The sequence below is a fragment of the Gasterosteus aculeatus genome, chromosome X (assembly GCF_964276395.1).
Source record: "Gasterosteus aculeatus chromosome X, fGasAcu3.hap1.1, whole genome shotgun sequence".
NCBI classification, from domain to species: Eukaryota; Metazoa; Chordata; class Actinopteri; order Perciformes; family Gasterosteidae; genus Gasterosteus; species Gasterosteus aculeatus.
The window spans coordinates 19,991,740-20,015,481 of NC_135698.1; the positions used below are offsets into that span (position 1 = coordinate 19,991,740).

Consider the following 23,742-nt stretch of genomic DNA (forward strand, 5'->3'; position numbering starts at 1 on the left):
TTATCATTTATTTAGATCCTGGCTTTGCCTCGGGGATATGTGTACGCTTTAAGACAATGTGCAGTGGTTTTATCTCACGCTTTTATTTTGCTGAAAACAGCAGCTAGAAAAAATGAGTGTTGCGAGAATTAACCGAAATAGTGCGATGGGCTATAAAACCCAAACGGCGTAAATATATAAAATAAAAACCTCAATAGAGCTCAGAGGAACTACTCAGGTGTTCACACTCAAATCTTCGTTGGAAGGCTTTTGGTTTCCGGACACACAGTTGCTCCGTCTATTCTCTCCCACTGGTCTTAATTCCTGGTAGAATACTGCTCTCTGTTCTCATGTCTGATTCAGCCGTCTGCTGCGTTTGTCGGCACTTGTGACACGAGAGCACTTTGAGGCCCCCCCCCGCGTGTCCCTCGCCGCGCGGCCTTTTCTAGTCCCGCTCAACCCGTCCAGTATCCGATCTCTGGCTATTTCGGGTCTCGGTTCTTGTCGCCATGGCAGCCGAGATGGACGCAGCCCGGCTTTGCCTCTGGTGCCCGAAGAGCCGAGGTGGCGGGTTGGCCGGCTCGATGTCGTGCGGGGGGAAGGGGCCTTTTGATGGGATCAGCCATTCGATTCACACAAACAGGATGAGGAAAGGTCATTTTGGGGTTGTGTTTTTATTCACAAGTCTCGGCTGTAATCAGATGGCTGCGCTGCAGTCGGGCGCACGGGTGCAGCGTCAGCACAGGTGTCAGCGGTAAGTGAGCGGCATGCCGGTGCTTTTATGAATCTGGGTCAGGAGCCTTTCACATCCAGAGCTGTGGGAAGTCCAGATCTTCTGCTGCGATATTCTGCGAGAAGTCATCCCTGCCAACGGCTCCAAGGCTTCCTCACTCGGTTTGAAGTAAGTGATGCACGCGTTTAGAAGCGTAGCACTAAAGGAACATGTGAAATGCTGGTTGTGTTCTCCGGTGATGAGAGAAGAAATCTGTTACTTGTGTGAAACAGAATGAATGTGAACCAGTAGTTTGCGAGGGTAGCGGTGCAGAAAGCAGTGTTTGTACTTAACTGGGTGGAAACGGCGGCTTCTCTCCACGGGGGCCCCCACCCTCTTATGTGGCGCAGGCAGAATGCAGTCGATAAGCCTTTGCCAGCAGTAAATGGGACTGGCTCCTTCAATCATTTTGCACATCGATTCAGAAATGCGTGTCTGTGTTCTCCGTGACAGCGATCCAGGAGAGGATCAGGCACGACATAAAGAAGGGACAGACGTAATAGGGGAGGGTTAGGGTGTAATGTAAGGAGATTATTAGAGAGGAGGAGGGGGACACAGGACAGGACGGGGTTAGGAGAGGACACCGGAGCCTTTTCTGCGCCGTGACCTCGTGATCAGAAGAGGAGAAGGACCCAATGGATCACAACAGATTACGTCTTTTTAGACTCTCCTAAATGTATCGTGTAAAACGCACTTTAGTTCTTTCTTCTACTGCAAATAAGATCATCCATATATTACTTACCATCACCTGGGATCTGAAAACCCTGGGACAGAAGGATTTAGCATATAACGTGACGTTCCGCACTGAACGTAAGGTAGCAACACAAGGAGAAGGGAGGAGAAGAGAAAAGCGACACCAAAAGAGACAAGAGGGGAGACAAAGGGGGGAGATGCGTCCTCTTCCAGCTCTCAGCAACAGGCCTCGGTGTCTATCGTTGTAGGTTACACACCCTTTGGTTTGCACAGCTGCGATGTTTGATTTTTAGTCACAGTTGGAAGCGATTTTTAGAGTCAGTCCTTCCAAAGGACGTTTGATGAGAAGGAGAGATTTCAAGTGGGAGCATCCTGGTGTGTAATCTGAGCCTGAGAAGGAGACTTCCAACGCGATTAGGTTTTTAGCAGATAAAACCAAACATTGATGTGTGGGCCCGTTGTGAAGTCAAATGGAAAATATGGAGACCGTTGCCGAGCCAAACCTTCTCCCCAGGAACCAGGAACCTCATTAAGAAGGAATCTTTTGGGGTTTATTTCAAGCCCCGGGTTGTTCCCATAAAGGAATTGCAAAGAAATCCGTTATGAGCACCCAATTTACTTGGTTTTTCCTATTTCTGTTTAACCAGATTGAAGAAAACCAAAGAAGAAGAAAGCCGAAGGCAACTCGCTAAGGAGGAGAGAGGGAATCTCGGTTTCTGTGGTAAGTTGGAAACATTTCCATTTGGCTTTTTTGCTCAAGATCTACAGCTCCATCAACATCGTCATTTCCCAAAACTGTGTGAACTTCCTGCCTCTCGGAATCAAACGTTCTTGTTCTTCTCAAAGGCATTTCCCCTCCCCTAGGATGTGAACACACACAAATGTCAGTCTGTTTGCCACGCCTGGCAAGTGTCCCCGGTCCAAATGTCTCCATCTGTGCTGCTGCCAGAGTGTGAATGTATTAATATTAGCTCCTCAGTCCCAGAGCGACTTCCCCTGCTTTCGGTCTCTGTTGCGACGCCTGCTCTTTTGCTCTGGCTGCACAGCAAAGGTCGACGCTTGCTGTCCCGGCGGCGCTCCGCTGGCAAAGTGTCTTTTCCAGCGTCCATTTCGCCCCCCCCCCCCCCGGTTTGGCGGGTAACTCCAGTTTTCAAGTGTCTGGCTGCCTGTTTGATTGCACACGGTTGTCTTGGTAACACACCCTCTCGTCCTCACCAACTGCTGTGACAGTGGGCGTCAATACGTAGAAAATCGAAAAATAGCACTTAGCGCCTATATTAAATGTCTAGTGCCTCTCTCTTATTGGCACATAACGTGTCGTAATGGAGCACGCACAAGTGTAAAAGTTCCCTAATGGCAGTCGCACAAATTAAGAGCTAAAGTAGCTCCGTGGAGCAGAGGACCAGTGCATTAGAGGCCAGAGAATTGACCCACCGCTTTTTTTTTTTCTTTTTCTGTTTAATGACCCGCAGCGACCTTTTGCTCCACCCCTCATTGGGCAGAACTAGCAGCCAATCAGGGGAGTTGATCTAATGACATGTGAGTGGAGGTGACGCGGTGGGATGCGCGTCCACCGCCCAGCGGAGTGTGAAGGGAGGATCCCACCTCGGCCTCGCCGTGGGAGGGGGAGGGGAGGGGGGGGGCGCTGGAGACTTAAGGGACTCTGACGGCTCAGAGCTCATCCGCCTCTGCTGCTGGTCCACCTGGGCTCATTTTGTTTTTTGGCGATGGGCTCTCTCTCTCCCTCTCGGTTCGTCCATTCATGCGCCTGTTTTCACCTTTCGCTTCGTCTCTGCCTATCCGTCAGTCCATTTGTCCCTGAGTCGCTCGTTCTTTCCGTTTCTCTCTCGTCATCCCACTGGGTTGTTGTTGCGAATGTGCGCTGCGGGCCGGGGAGGCTGAGTCCACATTTTTGAATGGCCGAGTCATAGAGGGCCACGCTTTGGAGCAGCACACCGAATTTGCGGTTTTAGGCACAGTGAGGCGTGAAGGGTCCATTGTGAGCAGCGGCATTCAGGACCCCGGCCCGTCAATAGAAGCCCGCAGAGGTTTCTGTTTACCTTCCTGGTGCTGCCTTTCACCGGGGGGCTCTCACATGGCCGCGTGGGAGTGGAGTGTTATCGTCCGTGTGTTTTAATGCCAAGTGGGGGGAAGGTGGGCAAAAGATTGGGAACGGGCCAACCTGAGCTGCGCCTCTATAGAAATAGCCATGATATTGTTAACTCCACATGAGTATGACTTTTGATTTATTACATAACGCAGTGCAGTCAAACAGCATTTCTGAATCGGTGCATTTTCTGCTCCAGCACATTGGATAAGAAATGAAAATGTGACTACGAGGCTAAAGTGCTGACTCCAGCATCTGACATATTGGATGCAGAGGAGGAATAATGGCTCTTTTCAAAGCCCCAATTTTAGCGCTGCAGGACGACGATATTCAACACGCGGAAATGGCAACTGAGGAGTCTTACGGCCAAACCCTTGTTAGTCCATCTGACTTCAGGCCAGCTCATCGTGTGTTTCGCTTGCTCAAGACCAGACTGAAGGCAAAAAGCCCCTGAAATAAGCAAAAAGGGCAGATGGCTGCAGTACAGGCCTGGCAGAGCAACGGCAGTGAAGATGCCAACCTTCTGCCTACGGGTGGTAGAATCCAGTTATTCGCTGCAACGGATCCGTCACCAAATAGGAAATAGAATGCAATACTTTAGAGGAGAAAACGCATCTATTGCTTGGAGTTTAAGGCTGACATGAAATGCAAAAACCTTAGAATAGAAATTCTTTAAAAGGTATTTAAAGAAATCCTGTTAATTATGACTTGGGTGGATGGATGGAACTATGGGGTTTGTTGGATGAAACTTGGATGATCGTCTGACTGCTCAAGTATCTTATGACTTATCCTTTACAATGTCACCATCTTTCTCCTAAACTAGTGTAATATTAAAAATACCTTTCATTTGTCCAATTATGAATCTTAAAATTGAGCAATTACTTTAACCTCAGAGTTATTGTTTAATACCAATAGCAATGTACAGGTACTGCAGCAAAGAAGAAATGCTCTTAACACTCTCACTTGAACAGACTACTTGCACCACACAGTTTATTTTCAGTGGCTTACTTAATACCTCGTGGACTTTGAGCCACTGACTCCCTCAATAACCTTCTCTCCATAAAAGCATCGTTTAGAGAGCGTAGATATTACTCATCGGCAGCTCTGGGATCAGAGGAGCTGCCGATGAGTAAAAGGACTCCGACACCCACAGAGATATTCCACCGGCACCACCACTTTCTCATGCCTGACGGTTCGCTATGTCAACACCCCCGTCGGGGCCGCAGCCACCGCGTGAGAAGCGGCTCGTGTGGACGGGTTGAAAGGACGTCTGTGTGCATTTCAGCGTCTCCGGCGGAGACGGGGAGGCGCAGGGAGACGCGGCCGAGTGTCAGAAAGAAGGACGCGAATAAACAGATGAATAGACCGATACAAAGGCGGTGAGGGAGAGAAAACGGGCGGGTGATGTGAAAGAGGTTGGTGAGAGCCCTTCCTCGGGGGCCTTCGGCATGTCTCAGGCTGGTGGATGAAAGCGGCTTCACGCACAACTGACTCTCAAACTGTTCGGCAGTCGGCGCCGAGAGTCTGAGGAGACGGCGTTCTGCATCCGGCTCTGCGTCTCCACCTTTTCGTTGTCTTCCCCTGTTCACCTTCTCCCACCTTCTCCCACCTGCACAACCTTCCTCTAGGCCCAGCTGTGCCCCCACCGCCCCCCCCGGTCCAGTTATCTGGTCCATTCCTTTCGTGCACGAAAAAACAGTCCTTCATGGATCTAGCCTCTAAAAAACAGACGAGAGTTTTGTTTTTGAACTATTTTTCGGACAGAGCACGGCTAGCTGCTCCTGTTTTTATGCTAAGCTAAACTAATTTCCCCCTGGCTTTAGCACCATATTTAAAACGCACAGAAACGGGTGGTAGCAATATTCCCATCGGACTTTTGGCAAACAAACGGCCAATAAGCATATTTTAACATTTTACAAACTATTCTTTACACAGGGTGATCCAAGAAAATGGATTTCTCACCCGGGCCAAAGAAAAAAAAAGATGTTCAGACAGAATACTTCACTGGCCAAAGAGGCTGGATTTTGCATTTTGAAGTGAGAAAGTAGAGCACGTAGTGTGCTGCTTTATTCTTTATATTAACCAAGCGAAATTGGTATTCGCCCGACATGCGGTACCGAACACGATCCATCATAGAGCATGCAATCTTTTTGGGAGAACACAATAACCGCTGATAGAAAAGAGTCTCTGCCCGCTTAAACACCTTTTGTTTCATCTTTCATTCCTTGATACGCCTCTGATTCCTTCTTCACACAGCGGATGAATTCAATGATGAATATTGAAGTGGCTTCAGGACAGAGAAGCCCTCAAACCGGAGGGGTCTGTCAGGCGCGGGTTTTGGTCCAGGGCCAAGTCTATCTGCTCATCAATACAAACAGCTCGCTCCTCGGGGTGGTGGAGTACAAAAGGACGAATTCAGACGTAACCCCAGCCAATTCTAATGAGACACCTCTCTCTCCACCGGCTGAGGGAGAGGGGGGGAGGAATGGGCGGAAATAATGAGCCACATGTCTGTTCCGATTGGTGGTCTCGTTTTTTCAGCATTCCCGATTCAAAGCAAACATTTACCAATCTTCAGCATCACACAGGAGAGTTCTGGGAGGACAGGCCTTTGCTTAGAATTGAACACTGAAGACGCTTTTCTTTAGTTAAAACCCTCACCAGAAAAACAATCATTATTTTGCCATATTGCTACATACTGTATCCCTCTCATATGTGTATATGGACTAGTACATTTTCTCCTTCAATTCAATGAGAAAGTGTGTCCACTGACTGGTCCTGGGTCTAGTATCGATAAGCAGCCTAGCTCTCAAACCATAGTAGCAAAGTGAACGCCTGCACTTTAATGTTATATTTAGGACCATAAAAGGCATCTGCTCATTTCTCATGTGCAGAGCGAGGAGGGTGAGTTGGTTCCAGCAGAGCTACTGCACCAGCGTTAGTTCTGGCAGTAACTAATTCCTCTGTGATGTTTGACCCTGAGAGCATAGACCCCCCCCCCCGGTCTCCCCACAGGAGGCAAGTCACACACACACACACACACACACACACACACCGAGAGACAGGCAGTCAGGAAAAAAGCTGCACTAAAGCCCCACCTGTGCATTATCAGACACTCCGCAGGTACTTGGGCTGCATTAGCGATCAGTCCCTTCCCGTCAGACGCAGACACGGGACAGAGGCTGTTAGCGGAAGCCGGGCGGACTGTTAGTGTTAAACGGGAGCAATGTTTCCTCCGGAATCACCATTTGAAAAACGGGGGCCGATGGAGCAGTTCTTGCCGGGGGCCATTATTTCTGCTCTGTTAGGATGTCTGAGCCGCGGCACCAAACAGCAAACCCACTCCAAACACACTCTGCACATGATGGATGTAAAGATGGATATAAAAATCTCTAAGCCATACCACCAGGACCCCCCCCCCGCCCCCCCTAGTTTGAGTCCCTGCAGTCTTTTTGCGTCTCGTCTTTGCATTACTTTTGGCAGCACATGGAGGGACTTCCTTTATGAGAAGAGTCCTTCATTGGGATGATTATTACTCATTAGCCAACATTTCAGTCATACTGACCCATGAGACAGAGACATGTTGACGTCAGCCACCACCACGGGCTTTCCGTAGTACGCTTTAGTCCTCAAAATTCTCTTTAATTTCGCAAAAATACAGAGCTTCAAATAGAATGGGGTCATCCAATTACTTGCTAGCAAAAAAAAAGCTTACATCCACTTAAGGGAGATGTTATCTCGCCTTGTTATTTAATTCTTTGATAAAACATCAAATATCAGTTTCTCAGCCTCAGAACTGAATTACATCAAATTCCATCAAAAGTCTGGACGGGGAAGATGTGCGATTAATATCCTGTTCAGTTGAAATATGGTCTTAGGAGTTTACTCCGGGCCGTCTTTGATGAATTGTTCACCTCCCTGGAGTTGTTTGTTGAGTTTAGCATACGCAAACCTGACTTGTGAAATAAGTGGCAATAGCTCAAACCAGTGTAATCAAAGCTCATTCAGACTTGGCTGAAAGAGAGTTTGGATCAGTGTGCAGCTGGCGCACACACACCATTCTCACATTAAGCAGCATTCGTGTCTCAAGTGGATTATATATTATTAATCAGTTTTAAACCACTTGCTGTGAGCTTAGTTGCAATGCTTCCGGCTGAATAAAGGGTCAGTAAAAATGAATTAAAGTTTGTCCAATAGTTTAACTAAACCATGTGACTTCAAGTTATTTCATCAATTGTTTATGATGATGCATCTAGATTAATTGTTTTAATTAAATATATTGCAATAACGATTATGAAACATTTGTTGGTTGCAGCTTTAAAAATCGTTGTTTTTGTTTTATTAAACTTGTCCATGACACTGATTTTAACTGTATGTACACTCATCAATATCCATAATGCTTCATAACAATAATAATGTTTCTGCTCTTTTTTTCTTGCAATAACCACAAATATTAAAATCCATGTTGTTGGATTACATGATAACCATCTAAAAAGGATTTGAATGACTTTTTTTGCATGCATCTACACATCCCACATGTTTTATCTCCATGAGGGAAAGCGGATCTCGCTGTGTCAGTGTTAGTAATGGTCAGTGTCGTCTATTCAAACCAAGCAACGGAACAATCAGCAAAGTTATCATCAGCTGCAGTTATTCTTCAAAACAAAAGTCATAGACCCTTTAATATGTCTCGAGGAGAGCAGTGTTTTTAGAACATTTTGCCAGGTTTAACCCCTGATTGTGTGTTCCATTAAAAGAAATACCGTGATTTGTTTTTTTTTTTTTTCTCACATTTTTGAAAGGACTATTGTTTGTGTCCTCTGTGTCTGAAATTGGATGTGGAGTCCCTTTAGAGAGCAGCGAAGGGGAAATGATTTGTATTCACCTGCCGTATGTGAAAGGAGCCGAGCCGGGGGCCGAGAGAGGGGCCGCTACATAGTGCTTCCTTTATGTGATAATGGATTGCTCTGACGTTCACACACATTGTGGCGTGGTGTGTCCATCAGTCAATACTCACCAACTCCTGGGACCAATGGCACATTTTGAACAGATGCCATTAACCAACCGTCTCGCAGTGACACCACAGGTGACCGGGTTCTGGTGCTGTACTAACGCATACGACATGTGTGTCTTCACATCCATTTTAAAACGTAACTGCACTCTCTTTTATTGGCCCGGCTGAGCAACTGGATTCTTCTGCCAGCTGCACAAAGGAGACAAAGTGGAACCGGGGACCGGCGGTAATGAGCAACTCCTCTTACAGTGTTACACATGGGCCGGACTCGGTGTGGGGAGAGCCTCCCGGAGACAATGGAGGGGTTCTGAGAGGTCCCGAGCCCTCTGAAGCCCCTCTTTGATTGAGTTTCCTGGCACTGGGCTCCAGTATTGGGGCCTGATTGTGGAGTGGGAGCTGCAGATTTGCGCTGACCTTTCACAGACACAGGTGGGGTAGAGTGGAGGGGTCTTGAGGAGCAGGAGGAGGAGGAGTGTCAGGATGGGCCCATTGTGGTGCTCTGGGAACGTAGAGGTGCCACTCAATAGCACTCGACCTCGTTGTCTCTGTTCACCTGCCGGGGATTTTCTCACCAATACGTTATCAGCAGTAATGTCAGTCTTCAGGCTTTATGGGATGGCGAATTTGCTCATTATCCAACTTATCTGAACATTGCAATGTTGGTCCATGGACACTGGTTGGTCAGCGTACATTCATATTATTTCTTATTACTGTTATATAGATATCTATATTGTTTTTAAGACTGCATGAAAGGTTTTTCCTTCATCTACTTAAAAGTCTTTGAATTCCAGCATGCCGTTTAGTCTGAACTGAAGTACCGGCGTGGCCTCAGTGAGACATGTGCCGCTGTAAAGGATGGTTCCAGCGTCAGTGTTCACGCTTTGTTATCCGCTGTTGTTGGCAGTTGCTTAGCTGGACTCAATGGTGCCGTACAAAGCGCATGTTACTCTAAATGACTGGTCGCTGCCCGCCTGACTGCCTGCACGTACTGCATCAGCACAATCCACACTGCGTTTATTATACAGTAGCTGTTTCCAGAATGGCCTGGCTGCATTAAACTGTTGACTCTGAGCAATCACACCATAGCCCCTGTTTCTTTGTGTTACCGTGGTCGACTTTGTCCGCCGGGGTTCATCTTCCTGCGAAACATCTCGGCTGCCAGATTTAGTGTGTCTGCGATGTTCGTTTCCTCGCACACCCTTTGTGTTGCGGCCCTAAGCTTTAAGTAAACTCCAGATATTGGCCCCCGTCGGGAGAGGCCCTTCACACGAAGTAAGCCATCCGGTGCGGACACGGTGGCCAACCGAGATTCTGATCTTTCCTCTTTTGTTGAGTTCAGCGGAGGTGGAGGCGTCGTTGCCGATGCCAAGCGTACAGTTTCTTTCCAAGGTTACATGTGAGATGACAAATGGGTCTCGCTCACTTTGTCCCTTTTCCTTGACGTGTGTGTGTGTGTTGGACGAGAGGGTCGGCCATTTTCAAACATCTGACCACAGAAGGGGATTTGCCGTAGATGGATGGGGGAGTGTCTGTATAGTGCTCCTCAATGTAGCGATAAAAACGTTCCTGCTTTTGCTTTGCTGTGGTGTGTATGGATTATGTTGGTCCACTATTTGTCTCTCATTTCACTCAAGCATGTTGTGTTTCTGTATCTGCTGTGTGTTTTGGTGATGTTGTATGTCGAGGAGTCCTTGTAGCTTTCCAGGAGGCCCGTCGGCATTCCTCCCACCCCCTCTCCTGCCTTTGCTCATGATAATGAACCTCTGCTCAGCATATGAATGGCTTCACCCGTAACACACTCATGTGGCAGGCCTGGTGTCCTCAAGCTCCGTATGAATTCACAAACAAAATACACAAGCAGCACCGCTTGGCGGAATTGAAACATCCTCTTTTAAGGAGTAATTACAGCGTTGGGATCAGCTATGAAATAAAGATCAAGTTCAGACCCTCAGTTCAGCCTCGTGTTTCTGATCTCATTTTAATGAAGCGCCTCCACTCACTTGATACTCCTCTAGAGGTCAGGGGTCAGACAAGCACACAAACGCACCCTGGGGACTTTTGCAACATTGCTTCCTTATTGGCCAATCATTCCTTGCATTTGCTACGTTGTGATGGTGAGGCAGTGAGAGGATTTGAAAGACCTCTGATCTGACGGTTACCCTCAGGAGGACGAGGGGGCCTCACGCGCCTCCACTGTCCCCAGAAGGAGCGCTGGTGTAATGTGAGGGCATGTCATAGCTCGCTGTTCTGCAGCGGTAGGATGAAAGCAAAACGCCCTTCGGTACCGTTCAGCTTGATTGGGCAGGGATTTCCTCTCTCACACAGCCGCCGCCCCCCCCATCCAGCGGCGCCGCTTCCATCTGCATGCTGAAGAGGAGTGCCCTCTCAGAAGTGCCGGCGCCGGCAGTGATTAGCATTTGGGCAGAAGGGACAGAGAGCAAATCCCCGAGTGTTTTTGGCGTGTACACGCAGGAAGCTTAGTGAATGGCAATGCGCGGCGCTCTGTGAAAGGAGGCGGACCAAACAAATCACCGGACACGTCGCGTTAGTGGCAGATGTCCGCTAGCATCAAGAGTTATGGAAGCTTGATAGCCGGGGCGGGGGGGCGATTTATAGAACAGAGCAACATGTCTTTAAAGGGCTGCTCCGGTTTATCCAGAATGATCAAAATCAGAAAAATCCCCCCCAAAAGACAGATTGTTACTTCTTCAAATTCATCCCATAATGGAGCCTTTTCATCAAACGCTCTGCATTTTTAACTGTTTAACTTACATGCTTTCCTTCAAAAGGCAAACCCCAAACCAGGTTTCTTTAAGGTAACACATGGTTGGTGAAGGTGTTTTTAATCCGGACTTGTACAACTACTTTGGTTCAGATGTCCACGTATCAAAACTACTTTTATCTTGCAGTTAACATCCAGTAAAAGAGAGACCGGACGGGGCCGTTTTCACGGTGCACCAGGTCTTCTCTTGCTTGTCCGGCATTGTACAGCGCAGATGAAAGGCCGACGGGATGTTTTTGAGCTGTGGGGTCTCCCTGAACAACAAGACCCCAATTCATATGTTAACCACACCAATTATTTGCATACGGTCCCCCAATTATAAAAGCTAATGAGAGGATTATTGAAAAGCACGCCGAAGCCGGCCCAGGGAATTTACCATTGTGGTCGCGTAGCTGCGTATACAAGCCCTGTGAGGGGTATTAGTCAAAGCTACCGAGCATTCAGCCTGGCTGTATATGTAAGTGGGCTAATGTCAAATACATTAACTGTGAATCCATAGCAGAGCAACTGAAGACTGTGCAACATATAACAATATATTATATTCTGGGCTAATTATGATTGTGATTTTCCAAACTTAACCAAATGAAGGAATTGCTCACCATCTCCTTCTCCATCAAGGCCTTTCAAGCAACCTTCCGCTCCCCCATCGATGATAACGGAACAGAGATACGGGCATGCAGCCCCCGGCCGCGAATACCGTGCGGGGGGCATCCTGAGCTGCAGCGGGAAAATAAAGCGCATCCGTTTTCTGAATGCGAGTCCTTCTCGTCGTCGTGCCCCTACATTCAGCCGTCTGCAGCGGATCCCTGCTGCTCCATTAAGTCCAGACCGAGGCTCGACGCCCACCTCCCATTTCCTGATCCATCAATACCACTGATTATAGGAGTTAATTAGGGTGCTTGGCACGAGAGAAGGACTTTTCTTTCATCATAGATATTAAAACTGTGCACAATGCTGCTGCAACAGAAGGGATTCTGTCGGTGTTGCAGAGTTTCGTCACCGTTGTTTGGCACAGACAATGGCAATACCTTCACTAGCGTTTTGCATTAAACGATATGGAGGATAGTATTATCTGTTGCTGCAAGAGAATTTCAAATGGACCTTTTCCCTCCTGACTGCTATTCATTTACACGATGTGTGTTCCAGTTCTCCAGAGCTCGTGCCCCCGTCAGCTCCATCTGTGTGCTCCGACACGTCCTGACCCCCACGTTCTGCAGCCGCCGTGCGTGCATATGTTGCCTACGTGTGTGTGTGTGTGTGTGTGTGTGTGTGTCTGTCTGTGTGTGTGTGGCTGCAATGTCCTACGGCTCTCACATGTGCACAAAACCAATTTGCTTTTGGATGGTGAAGTAGCTGCGCATTGAAAAAATGACATGGAGTAATTGTCTGAATGAGTGAGTGTTTTCTCCACGGACAAAGTTAACGCAGAGAACACCAAGTCCCGAGTGAAGGTGGTCGTATTCAGTTACAGACTGTAATTAACACTGGTAGCTGATTGGGTTATGTGGTGACATTTAAAGGTCATTTTGGGGGTTTTGCATGCATTTGATCATTTCATAAAAACCAAGGTAGGTCGATTTTTTAAAGTGATTCAGTAGCTCTGTTTGTCATGCGCTTGGCCTCTTCTATTTAGAAAAATAGTTTATATTCCTCGCTGGAAGCAACCTGCCATGTTTCTAAGAGACACATCTGTTTGATTTCATCAGCAGTCTGACAGCTTTCGGCACGGCACTCAAAACACTACTGTGTTTTTATCTCGGCCTCAGCAGTCTGTGCCCGAGTGAGCTTTATTGACTTTGGCTTTTCCAGTTCCGTCAGCACGAGATGCATAGGAAGTTCAACAATTTCAAGAGGTATTTTCCGATTGCGCGTCCCCTCGAAGAATCGTACATTCAATCGAAAAGTGGGCTTTGTTCTGCGTTGTCTTCTTCTCAGACACTCAGGATACACTCATTCTGCAAGCTTCCGCCTCATGCTACATCGGTTAAGTGAAGGCTTTTGAATTGACAACTTGAATACAGCGCTTTAAGTTTAGCTAAATCATTTGTAAGCTCGCCGGTCGTGCAGGATGTTCAGGCCCCGGTGGTTAGTTTCACATCTTAAGAGCCCCACTTGAGCGATGTAAGGGTTCCTTATAGCACGCCAGTGAATGCAGGCACACACGTATAAATATGCACACGTAGACACACACATGCTGACCGGCTTGAGCTGAGCTGCTACACCTCATTAAATTGGGAAATGAATCCTGGATGAAGCCCTGGCTCCTTTCCAGATAAGAATCACTTGGCTTTCGAGTTTCACCATAACACGTATAATTAACAGATTTATTCTGCTCCTCAGTTTGTTTGTTTTTTTCTTCACCTGTGACTTTTCATTGCCATGTTCCGATATTATACCCCTATTAACAAATTCCTTAAATTCAACTGGATATGACACAGAGAAAATCATAACAATGCAATGCATAGCGTATTGCCATCGGTGGATATTGCATGAACATGAACAACTGCAGAACAGCGGACTGTGTGTGCTGCAGGTTTTCTGCTCCCCTCCTCCTCAGCCCGTTGAAATCAGCCCCTCGCTTCCCTCCCTGGATCTTTTAATGTCAATGTCAACGTGTGATTGGCTGCCCGGGGCCCATCGCGCACTGCTGTTTGACATGATACACGGCTTCCCTGGAGAGGTGTAGTGGAAGCCGGGGGCAGCCTCGGCCTCTTCCCGTGCCACCAGGCGCCGGAGCCCATCATGACCGCAGGGCGGCAATAACAAATACATCAGATCCCAGAGGAGAACCAGGCCTGGGTCTAACTATCTAGCCTCTGGTCCCAGACACGGCTCTCTGCAGCCCTGAACCCCCCCCCCTGCACACACACAGGCAGCACCATTCCTAATGGGCTCCGTTTGATTCTCTCTTACAATAACCAGCATTAGCATTCCGAATTTGATAGTGTGCTCTTTCCTGATAACGCAGCAAATGAGTCTGCCTGAGCTCCAAATGAAGCTGTGACATTTTAATACTGCGCCAACGGAGGCCCGAGGTAAGACAGGCAGGCAGGAGATCAGCGCGGAAACAGGTCGTGCTGTAGCTTTTCAAAGACTCCCGCTGTGTTCCGTCTCGCCCGCTTTGCTGGTCATTTGTGAGCTGCGCTCACACTGACGCGAGGACAAGGAATTGTGCTGCTCCGTTCTGCGAGGCACGGCTGTATTATGCAGATGAGTATGAATTAAATTGAGAGTTATTCTCTGAATCACGGGGTCACGCCGGCTTTGATGACCCTGCCAGTGATTATTTCAACATTAGCATTTTGCTTTCATTCGAGCTTAGTCTCTAAATAATTGCTGCTGGTTGGATGGAGGCGAGATTCGGCGACTCTGAGCTGCCTGGCAACAGGAGTAAGATGTCAGCACACTACAAACATGTCTGTTTCCAGTCTATTCACAGCGCGCACTGATGTTGTGATGGAGGCATAATTGGGTTGTATTGTGTAACAAAGGAAAATAGAACCCCGACCCCATTTAGTTAATCAATAGCCAATTAGCCTTTCACCATTTGGAAAACCTGTGAACAAGTCACCTTGATTGAACTTGAACTCCCCGTTGAACTTGACACCACTTTCGTCAGTGAAGGGCGTCCACTGAGATGACAGAGATCTGCTGATGAGTCTCCCAGACGGAACGATGGTTCGCCGCCTGAAATCCGACCTCGTTGCGGATCAGTTCGCCCGCCCCCCCCCCGGGCTCAGTCAGTCAATCCAACCCACGAAGCTGAGAGCAAAGTGGAAAGTCCCCGCGTTCCGTCCCATGGCAGGTCATCTGCCGGCTGACGTGATCGACGGGGGCAGAGAGGCCCAGTGGCATCGATGGCCACGGCGGTGGGCAAAGTGAGCCGGCGCTGGAGCGCAACAGATCGACAAACTGCGACGGCAAACCAGCATTGATCTGTGGCCAGAGCCACGCGTGTCTCTCTCTGTCACAAAACAGAACACAGTCAGCATGAGGACTGACAGAAGCGGCGTCGGGGTGTGCTATCCAACCCAGTATTCTCTGCTCCTCTGTGACGCCCCCTCTTCCTCTCTCTCTCTCTCTCTCTCTCTCTCGCCCTGTAGTTGTGAAGGAGCTCGTGTCCACAGACGGCGTGACTGAGCAGAGAGGCGGGGCCTTGCTGTATTTGGGCGCAGACCTTCACGTCACACACCGATGATGGAGAGGAGGAGGATGGACGCGGCGCTGCTGGGGCTGTTCCTGGTGCACCTCGCCACCGCGCTGGAGGTGCCTCTAGACCGTAAGGCAACACAACGCACACCACAGCACGATCCACAGCTAAGAGGGTGTAAACGCACGAATGCACCAAGTCAGTGAACTGAATATGTTTGGGATTTGGAGCGTTATTTTGGACAAAACAACATACTTGTATGTGTACTGTGACTGTACTCTTCTAATTAGCTGTTTTCAGGATCATATTTAGCATACAAACAGCAGGTTGCTTCAGGCATTTCATGTACTTCTTGCCGATTAAGTAAATAGGAATTTTGCCTAAAGTGTTTAAATATTCTTCAGTTCGAAGACAAAGATATTATAGAAATAATTATCGAGGACCAATTCCTGTTTTCGTATGTTATTTTTGCAGGAAATGCTCTCTTGGTTTTTAGAACAAACATTGTTCCTCCTTAGTACCTTACAATGTGGAACACTCTGCTGCAGTAGATCGTCCACATACTGTTTGCGTGGAGGTTTTGCATATCTGGCAACTGGCATTGTTTAAACTACAGCGTGTTTGAAGGTGAAATAATGCAGCGAGATATTTTTCTTCCACTAATGTCTCGTTCTGTTTACTATCACAATGTTTCTCTTGCTGATTCTTGGGGAACACTAAAGTTCTGGAAGGATGTAAGTCCCGAACTAGTGTGCATTCACTGCGGAGGATGTTCTGCCGTTTTTAAAAAAACGTTTTTTTTTTGTATTATATTCAGTCTTCTTTTTGTTTTAAGTTGTGTGATTTGGAGTGGACTCAAACATATTGCATGCATTGATCTGTTCTCCGTTTGCTCTTTGTGTTTCTGCAGAGTGTTTTCCTTAGATCATTATTGCTAAAAGCATGCGTATCACTTGTTTTGTCATAGTCCATTAGTTATTTCCCCAGCACTGACAGGAATACATTACGCCTTGGATCATTACAATAAAGGGAAATGTACCTGAACGTGCCGCATGGGCCTTTTTTGCTGTTGCTCGTATTATGAGAGCGTTTTCGTGTCTGTCAGCAAACAGCCGTCTGGTTTGATTCAGTGTGGTAAGTCTGCATGTGATTGGTAATGGCTGCTTGTGTGGTCAACGCAGCTACAGAAAAATGCGTAGTTATGCAGTAAAAGGTCAGGATTAAATATCACCCTGTTTCTGATCGCCTTCAGTGCCGCAGCCACCGACCATAACTCACCAATCCCCCAAGAATTACATCATCGACCCACGGGAGAACATTATAATCCACTGCGAGGCGAAGGGCAAGCCTCACCCCAGGTACGAGTCACTTTCATTCTGAACGGGAGTTGTACACTTGGTGGTTCATTCAAGCCGCGATGAATAAAGAAGGGATTTAATTCGCTGCCCTTTCCAATGGTTGATTGTAGCTGATTATTTCTCTGCCACCAACACTGCGAGCAAACGCACCGTACTTCGTACTTTGTGTGTGACCCTTAAACACCTCTTTGAAGAAGTGAAGCCCGGCGACTGCAAAAGAGATTGACAGGTGGTTTTAAAACGCATCTGTCATGAATTTCTCTTCAATTTCTCTTTTAACATTAAATCAATGTTAGAGTTTACAGTCAAAACGCTTTACCAGGACTGTGTGTGTGTGTGCTTTTATTCCTATGAGTGCGCTCTGCTTACCAGGGGAAATGAGTGCATGTCGGACTGGATTACTTATTTTAAGAAGATGATGGAGCCTTTCAGGGCCTTTTATTTCATGATTTTGGAGTAAAGATTATCCAGAATGAACCACAAGGAAAGAACTAGAGAAGACGCACTATTCAGTGCGATTATTATAACACAGTTTGTCTCACTATCATGAACCTGGTCTGTTTCCCACCTCAGTTTCTCCTGGACCAGAAATGGGACCCACTTTGACATCGATGAAGACCCCAACGTGACCATGAAGCCCAACTCCGGGACCCTGGTGGTGGACATCAGCAGAGCGAAGGCCGAGCATTACGAGTTTGTGTACCAGTGCACAGCGAGGAACAAACACGGAACTGCTGTTTCCAACAACATCGTCGTACAACAGTCCAGTAAGTACAGGCCCGTCTATCACGTCATCTGTTTTTCTCATGCATATGTCACATCTTTCTCTCATCGTTCTTTTCTTCTTTTCTTTTTCTAACATTTAAGTTGCCTTTTCCATCTTAAGAGTTCTGCTGGAAGGTAAAAGTTGCCTGTAGGATGTAAGATCGAGCGAATATCCCTTTTGTATTTCCCCTTCTGCCAAATTGCTATTGAGTTCGGCATCATCCCTCTCATTCTGCCTCATCCCATTTGTCCTCATGTCGGCGACAGTCCATTAGCTGCCCATCTTTAATTTCCGACTGTGTGTCCTTGTCCCACCGATGCAGGGTCCCCCTTGTGGTCCAAGGAGAGAGTCGATCCAATCGTCATTTCGGAGGGCAGGTCTCTGGTGCTGCGGTGTCGACCTCCTGCCGGCCTCCCTCCTCCCATTATATTCTGGATGGACAATTGTGAGCTCTTTTGTCATAGAAGTGAACCTTTTGGCTGCATTAAAACACACTTAATGTGTCTGCTCAAAATCCCCATCAGTGTTCTTTTCTATGACCGGGCTCCTTTCACATTACAAACATTAGTATGGAAAATGTGTTGTTAATGTTGAGCACCAAAGGCCGCTAATGGTCATTAAATTAAGCTTAATAACACTAAATTAGTCAATTATTATTTGATTCATTAAATGTGTTGATTAAAGGCCCACTTTACCCAACATGATCCAATTTGCTGTACATTTCAGACTTCCAGAGGTTGCCGCAGAGCGCCAGGGTGTCCCAGTCCCTGAACGGAGACCTGTACTTCTCCAATGTGCTCCAAGAGGATTCCAGGAACGACTACATCTGCTACGCCCGCTTCCCGTACACACAGACCATCCAGCAGAAACAACCCATCGTTGTCAAGGTCCTCAACCGTAAGTCACAGAGAGAGAGAGAGACTTAGTGAACGCGTGGGCAATCAGGGAGCATCCCTGGAGAGCAAGGAGTGTAATGTGCCCGTGTGAGAGCCCGTTCATTTGCTGCAGTATGTGCTGGTGTGAGTGCGTAGGAGGCAAGCAGCCTTTCCTATCTGTGATCCCGTCCTGGGAGACGCCAGTGGTCGTCGTCCCACTGAAGAGACACATTGTCAGAGCTCTCATGGCTCCCAGCGCTGTCTGCCAGGCGGCCGTTCATTTTATTCTGTACACGCACTCTCCACCAACAACAAAGGCGGCTCTCATTCAGGGAAGCGTTTAGCGTTTAGGCTTCAGTAGTTCTTATGAATGATTAGCATTACTCATCGCCCGACTTTTGAGACGTTAAAAAGATTGGTTTTGATTCTGAACACTCATGTTAATTTGTTGTGTTTTTTTTTCCCCCATTTGCCTGCTGATTTCAACTTGTTGCGTGTGTGATTCTTTTGTTGTGTTGCAGTGGATGCAATCAATGACACAATGGCAGCTTTTTACAATGACACTGATTTATTTAGTGGTGAGTTTTGGCGCCCCCTGGTGTCCACCCCCCCTTCCAACGTAGAGCTCCAAACTCTAGCTTCTACCCACTAACACTAACCCTTCTCCCGGATCACCCGATGCCCCCCCCCCCACACCCCCCCTCGCTGATTTGGCACCCTCTGGTGTTTACCCACCAACATCCAGCTTGAAACTTAATGGTGTCCCACTAAACGCCTAAATCTCCATCTCCTGCCCCTCCTGCTCTTTCCAATCAAAACTCCCTCTGATAACTCTTCCCTTCCTCCTGTGAGCTTCTCAAACCGGCACTGCATGATGATCCCAATGTCGACTGAGCTGATTACGTAACTGGTAACAACATCTGTGCAGACTCGAGGTCTGAGAACGGCATTTTAATTAAAATGGAGTGATTAAGTAATACTTTACGTGTATTACACGTCTTCTGATAAAGATAACCAGTTCATTGGCGCTTAATACGTCTCTTTTAAGTATAGATACGTTCAAATTCTTTTTTTTCTTTGCCTGTCCTTAGAAACAGCTGGCTGCCATTTTCATTTTCAAAATCTCTCTTTACCCGCTTACGTAATTTTAAAAGCACACCTATTTGTTAATCTCTCTGTAATCATTTTCATATCTCTTCTTTTCAAATTGTTCAAAATATATTTCTCTTTGTGTCTTTTCGGGAACTTGAACCCACATTTTCTATCCCCAAACACGCAAGCAGTTTCTTGTTGTATTGTTCACATGACATGGTTTTAATGAATTACCATCATCATCAAAAGTTTTTTATCTTTTATTATTGGTGTAGCTGATTACTTCTTAACAAATTCTGTAGCAGAAAGGAGATCTTTGGGTCTCAAATTCTCCATTCCACATCGGATGAATTCCAGTTTATATAATGACCCCAGAGGGCCATAAACACCCTCAGAAAGCGCTGCAATTACACACAACATAACAGTCAAATTGCAATCAAACCATAAAACATGCGAGTGGCTTTTGTAATGAAGTGGCTGCGTGCCCGTTCATTGCAGACCAGTTGTAGGAGAGCAGTTACATTATACCGAAGAGAAGAAAGGGATTGTGATTGTGAAGGGTCCGTCTAAGGCCTGGATCACTCACTAATGGTTCTCTTTGTGAATCTGTGCGTGCAACCATAGAAGAGCCAGCAGATGAGAGGAAGCCAAACTTCCTCATCCCGTCCGGCCCCTCCAGCTCCAAGACCGTTCTGAGAGGACAGGTGCTGGAGATGGAGTGTATCGCCGAAGGACTGTAAGTGAAGACGCCGCTATTACTGCAGCCCAGGAAGCCTCGAGTGTCCACCTGCTCAAGTGTCCTCATCTCTTTTTGTCTCGCCCGCCTCTCTCTCTCTCTTCCTGTTTGAGTCCAGGCCCACCCCTGAGATATCTTGGGCCAAAGTGAGCGGCGAGCTCCCGACCAAGCGCACGTCTTTCCTGCACTACGACAAGACGCTGCGGATCGTGGACGTGTCGGAGTCGGACGCGGGAGAGTACCGCTGCACCGCCCGGAATCCGCTGGGCTCGGTGCACCAAACCATCCGCGTCACGGTCAAAGGTGTGTGCGTGATGCAGCGCGGCGCATCCCGTCGGGCCCCGTCTCACGATGGGTTCATGCACACGGTGCGTTCGGTGATTAATTCTGCGGCGCTCGGTTCTATTTTCAGCTGCTCCATATTGGATCAGCGGTGCCCCCAGGAACCTTGTCCTGGCTCCAGGAGAGAGCAGCGTGCTGACCTGCAGGGCCAGCGGGACGCCCAAGCCCTCCGTGTCCTGGGCCATGAACGGCATCCCCATCGAGAGTGAGTGTCTGTGGGGCTCATTCGTGTTAAAGCAGCTGGTGTCATTTCACATCATTATTTGTACACCATTTCAGCCATCTTACTTTTAGTAGTGATTTAAACTATATTTTCACCTCTTCTACAATGGAGGCAGAAAAAAAAAGCAAGGATACATTTCTACCAAAGGTTGAACTTTTTGCTTCAACGCAGAGCAGCCGACATTATTTTAAGTGCATTTTAAATGATAAATGAATGAAAATAAATGAGAAAATATCTTCTCAATAAGATTCGTGGGGAATTCAAAGTTGCGTCCGTAACCTCTGTTATCCACTAACAGATTCCCCCAAAGACCTCAGCAGGAAGGTGGAGGACGACACCATCATCTTCACCGATGTGCAGGCGGGGTCCAGCGCCGTCTACCAGTGTAATGTCTCCAACGACTACGGTTACCTGCTGTCCAACGCGTTCGTCAATGTGCTCTGTAAGTTCATTCCCCGAGATCCATTTCTATTAGAAGTGCATCTCTGTTCTCCGTGCACATTGATTTCCGCAGCGTGATAAATAACGTGGTGGTAAATGCTGCAGCGGAGCCGCCCAGAGTGCTGACACAGAACAACAAAGTTTACCAGGTCATCAAAAACCGGCAGGCCTCCATAGACTGCGCTTCCTTCGGGTCGCCCATCCCTAAAATCACATGGTGAGTTGAGGACCTTTTAACCCAGGAAAGTGTTGTGTGCCGCTCCAAAAGGTCACAGCGGCTGCTTCTCCGTCTCAGGTTCAAAGACAGTCGGTCCAGTACCCTCGATGGAGACCCTTACGTCCTGCATGACAACGGGACTCTAGAGATCCACACGGCTCAGGCTCACAATAGTGGCAAATACACATGTGTGGCCCGGAACAGCCTCGGAATCTACGAGAATCACATCTATCTGGAGGTCAAAGGTGAGACCCAGGGAGAGCAGACGATGCCATTGCAATAGGATGTTCGTGGTAAAAGTACAATATCACTATTAAAGTAAATGCGTGAAACATTTGTGGTTACGGTGCCTATGTTACCTCAGATAAAGTAAAGAATCACCAATGATTCCCCCTCAAATTAGCCCTCATTTAATTGACAATCCACGAGAAAAGTCAATTGAAAAAAACATTTTTAAACAATAAATCCTGGAGAAATATATACTACTTTTTATTACATTGCTTTTCTCCAAAAATGGACATTTTATCACCAAAATGGTTATTGATCGTTTAAGAAAAAAATCTTTTGTTAGCAAAATAATAATAACTCAAACATATGCGGTGTGTTTGTTGACACTGATGAGGCCGATACTTCCTCTCCCACCAGAGCCCACCCGCATCCTGAAGCAGCCGGAGTACAAAGTGGTCCAGCTGGGCAGGTCCGCCGTCTTTGAGTGTAAGGTGAAGCATGACCCCTCGCTCATCCCGACCATGACCTGGCTGAAGGACGACGGAGAGCTGCCCGACGACGAGAGGTCCGAGCCGCCCGCTGAAGGGTCACTTCTCAGGCCCGAGCTCGGTCTGCATCATGATAACGGATTTGATAACTGCTGAACGGTCTGTAAAACGTCTTTGTTCGCAGATTAATCGTAGACTCCGACAGCCTCACCATCGTCGACGTGAGCGAGAGCGACGCGGGCGTGTACACCTGCATCATGAACACAACCCTGGACCACGACTCGGCCAGCGCCGAGCTCACTGTCGTCGGTATGTTCGGCTTCGCCGGCGCTCAAATTCAAATGGTTCAAGCTTTAAACTTCTGCCCAACTCAGCTCTTTCCTCCCCCAAAAACTGACACCACGGATTACCTTTGAGCCCTTCAAGGTCAATTGCCTGAGAGTTTACTTAAGAGGGTCAGGACGGCTTTAGTCAGCTGCCGTGTCGGCGGCATGAATATTGGATTGTTGTCTTCTTAGCGAGTCAGATAATCTTCTTTGTTTTCTTATGGCTGACTGAACACTAAACCCCTAATTTCACTCCTGCCCCCCCCCCCCCCCCCGGCCCCCCCACCCCCCGGCAGAGGCCACGACACCAGCTGTTGTCTACGGTAAACCTGGGGAACACGAAAGCACGCAGATGGATGTTTTTGTAAAGTGAAGCATGTTGTCGCCCAAAGACAATCACAGCGTTTTTGTGCATTTCGTTATATTGATTTATTTTCATCTCAACGTCTTTATTTTGATTTTTTATTACTGGTATGTTTTTTCCATTTTGACAAAGGTGCACAAAGTGTGAGTGCATTACATGTTAAACATTTAGAAGAAAAAGGCAGTAAGAAATCACTCATACCAAGATCATTCAGAAAGCAGATCTCTGCAGAAAGCGCCGGTTGGACTCTTTTCAAATGCGCCATTTCTTCGTGATTAATTCATTCCAAGCTTGCGTTTCACTAGATCATTACAATTCCAAAACATGAGCATCAGTTTAACCTCTCTGATGAGCCCGAGACTCTATTTCATGCAGAGTGATCAGGCGTTTCATTTGCATGATGCAGCATCTGCATGTGTGTCACAGAGCACAAATCACACGTAAGGAAACGGAGAGGCTTTGTTAAACCGACACTCTTATGATACAAGAAACAAATATGTAACCAGTCACACTCTTTTGTTTTTTGCTTCTCGTGGCATGAACCCTCCACGTTCGGGAAACTGTAACTGTGTGTTGATGCTGCTGCCTGTGCTGTTCCCCCCCCCGCAGAGCGACCCGACCCCCCAACTGACTTGGAGCTGACGGACCAGAAAAAGAGGAGCGTCCAGCTGACTTGGATCCCAGGGGATGAACATAACAGTCCTATTCAAAGTATGTCTGAAGTGTATTTGCATCAGGGTGTATCTGTCGTTCACATATGAATATAGTTTTGTCATCTTCCAAAGGCAA

At 47.5% G+C, this 23,742-nt stretch overlaps 1 protein-coding gene across 26 annotated transcripts in view; it reads left to right on the forward strand.

Annotated features, from left to right (window-relative positions):
• The window catches only part of LOC120808967 (neuronal cell adhesion molecule), a 56,535-nt gene that overhangs the window by 21,705 nt on the left and 11,088 nt on the right, over nucleotides 1-23,742 (forward strand). For 9 of the 26 annotated variants that reach the window (XM_040162358.2, XM_078083480.1, XM_078083477.1 and 6 more), the window contains exons 2-18: nucleotides 2,092-2,165; nucleotides 15,451-15,626; nucleotides 16,750-16,855; nucleotides 17,429-17,622; nucleotides 17,944-18,066; nucleotides 18,348-18,518; nucleotides 19,018-19,074; nucleotides 20,213-20,324; nucleotides 20,443-20,627; nucleotides 20,737-20,871; nucleotides 21,188-21,331; nucleotides 21,436-21,547; nucleotides 21,626-21,792; nucleotides 22,193-22,340; nucleotides 22,448-22,572; nucleotides 22,886-22,912; nucleotides 23,563-23,664. In XM_040162358.2, coding sequence (XP_040018292.1) covers nucleotides 15,542-15,626; nucleotides 16,750-16,855; nucleotides 17,429-17,622; nucleotides 17,944-18,066; nucleotides 18,348-18,518; nucleotides 19,018-19,074; nucleotides 20,213-20,324; nucleotides 20,443-20,627; nucleotides 20,737-20,871; nucleotides 21,188-21,331; nucleotides 21,436-21,547; nucleotides 21,626-21,792; nucleotides 22,193-22,340; nucleotides 22,448-22,572; nucleotides 22,886-22,912; nucleotides 23,563-23,664 — 1,993 coding nt within the window. In that variant the 5' untranslated portion in view covers nucleotides 2,092-2,165; nucleotides 15,451-15,541. Of the gene's footprint in view, nucleotides 1-834; nucleotides 881-2,091; nucleotides 2,166-15,450; nucleotides 15,627-16,749; nucleotides 16,856-17,428; nucleotides 17,623-17,943; nucleotides 18,067-18,347; nucleotides 18,519-19,017; nucleotides 19,075-20,212; nucleotides 20,325-20,442; nucleotides 20,628-20,736; nucleotides 20,872-21,187; nucleotides 21,332-21,435; nucleotides 21,548-21,625; nucleotides 21,793-22,192; nucleotides 22,341-22,447; nucleotides 22,573-22,885; nucleotides 22,913-23,562; nucleotides 23,665-23,742 lie in introns of those variants that run through there. The other 17 variants (XM_040162361.2, XM_078083481.1, XM_040162367.2 and 14 more) reach the window with 6 other exon arrangements.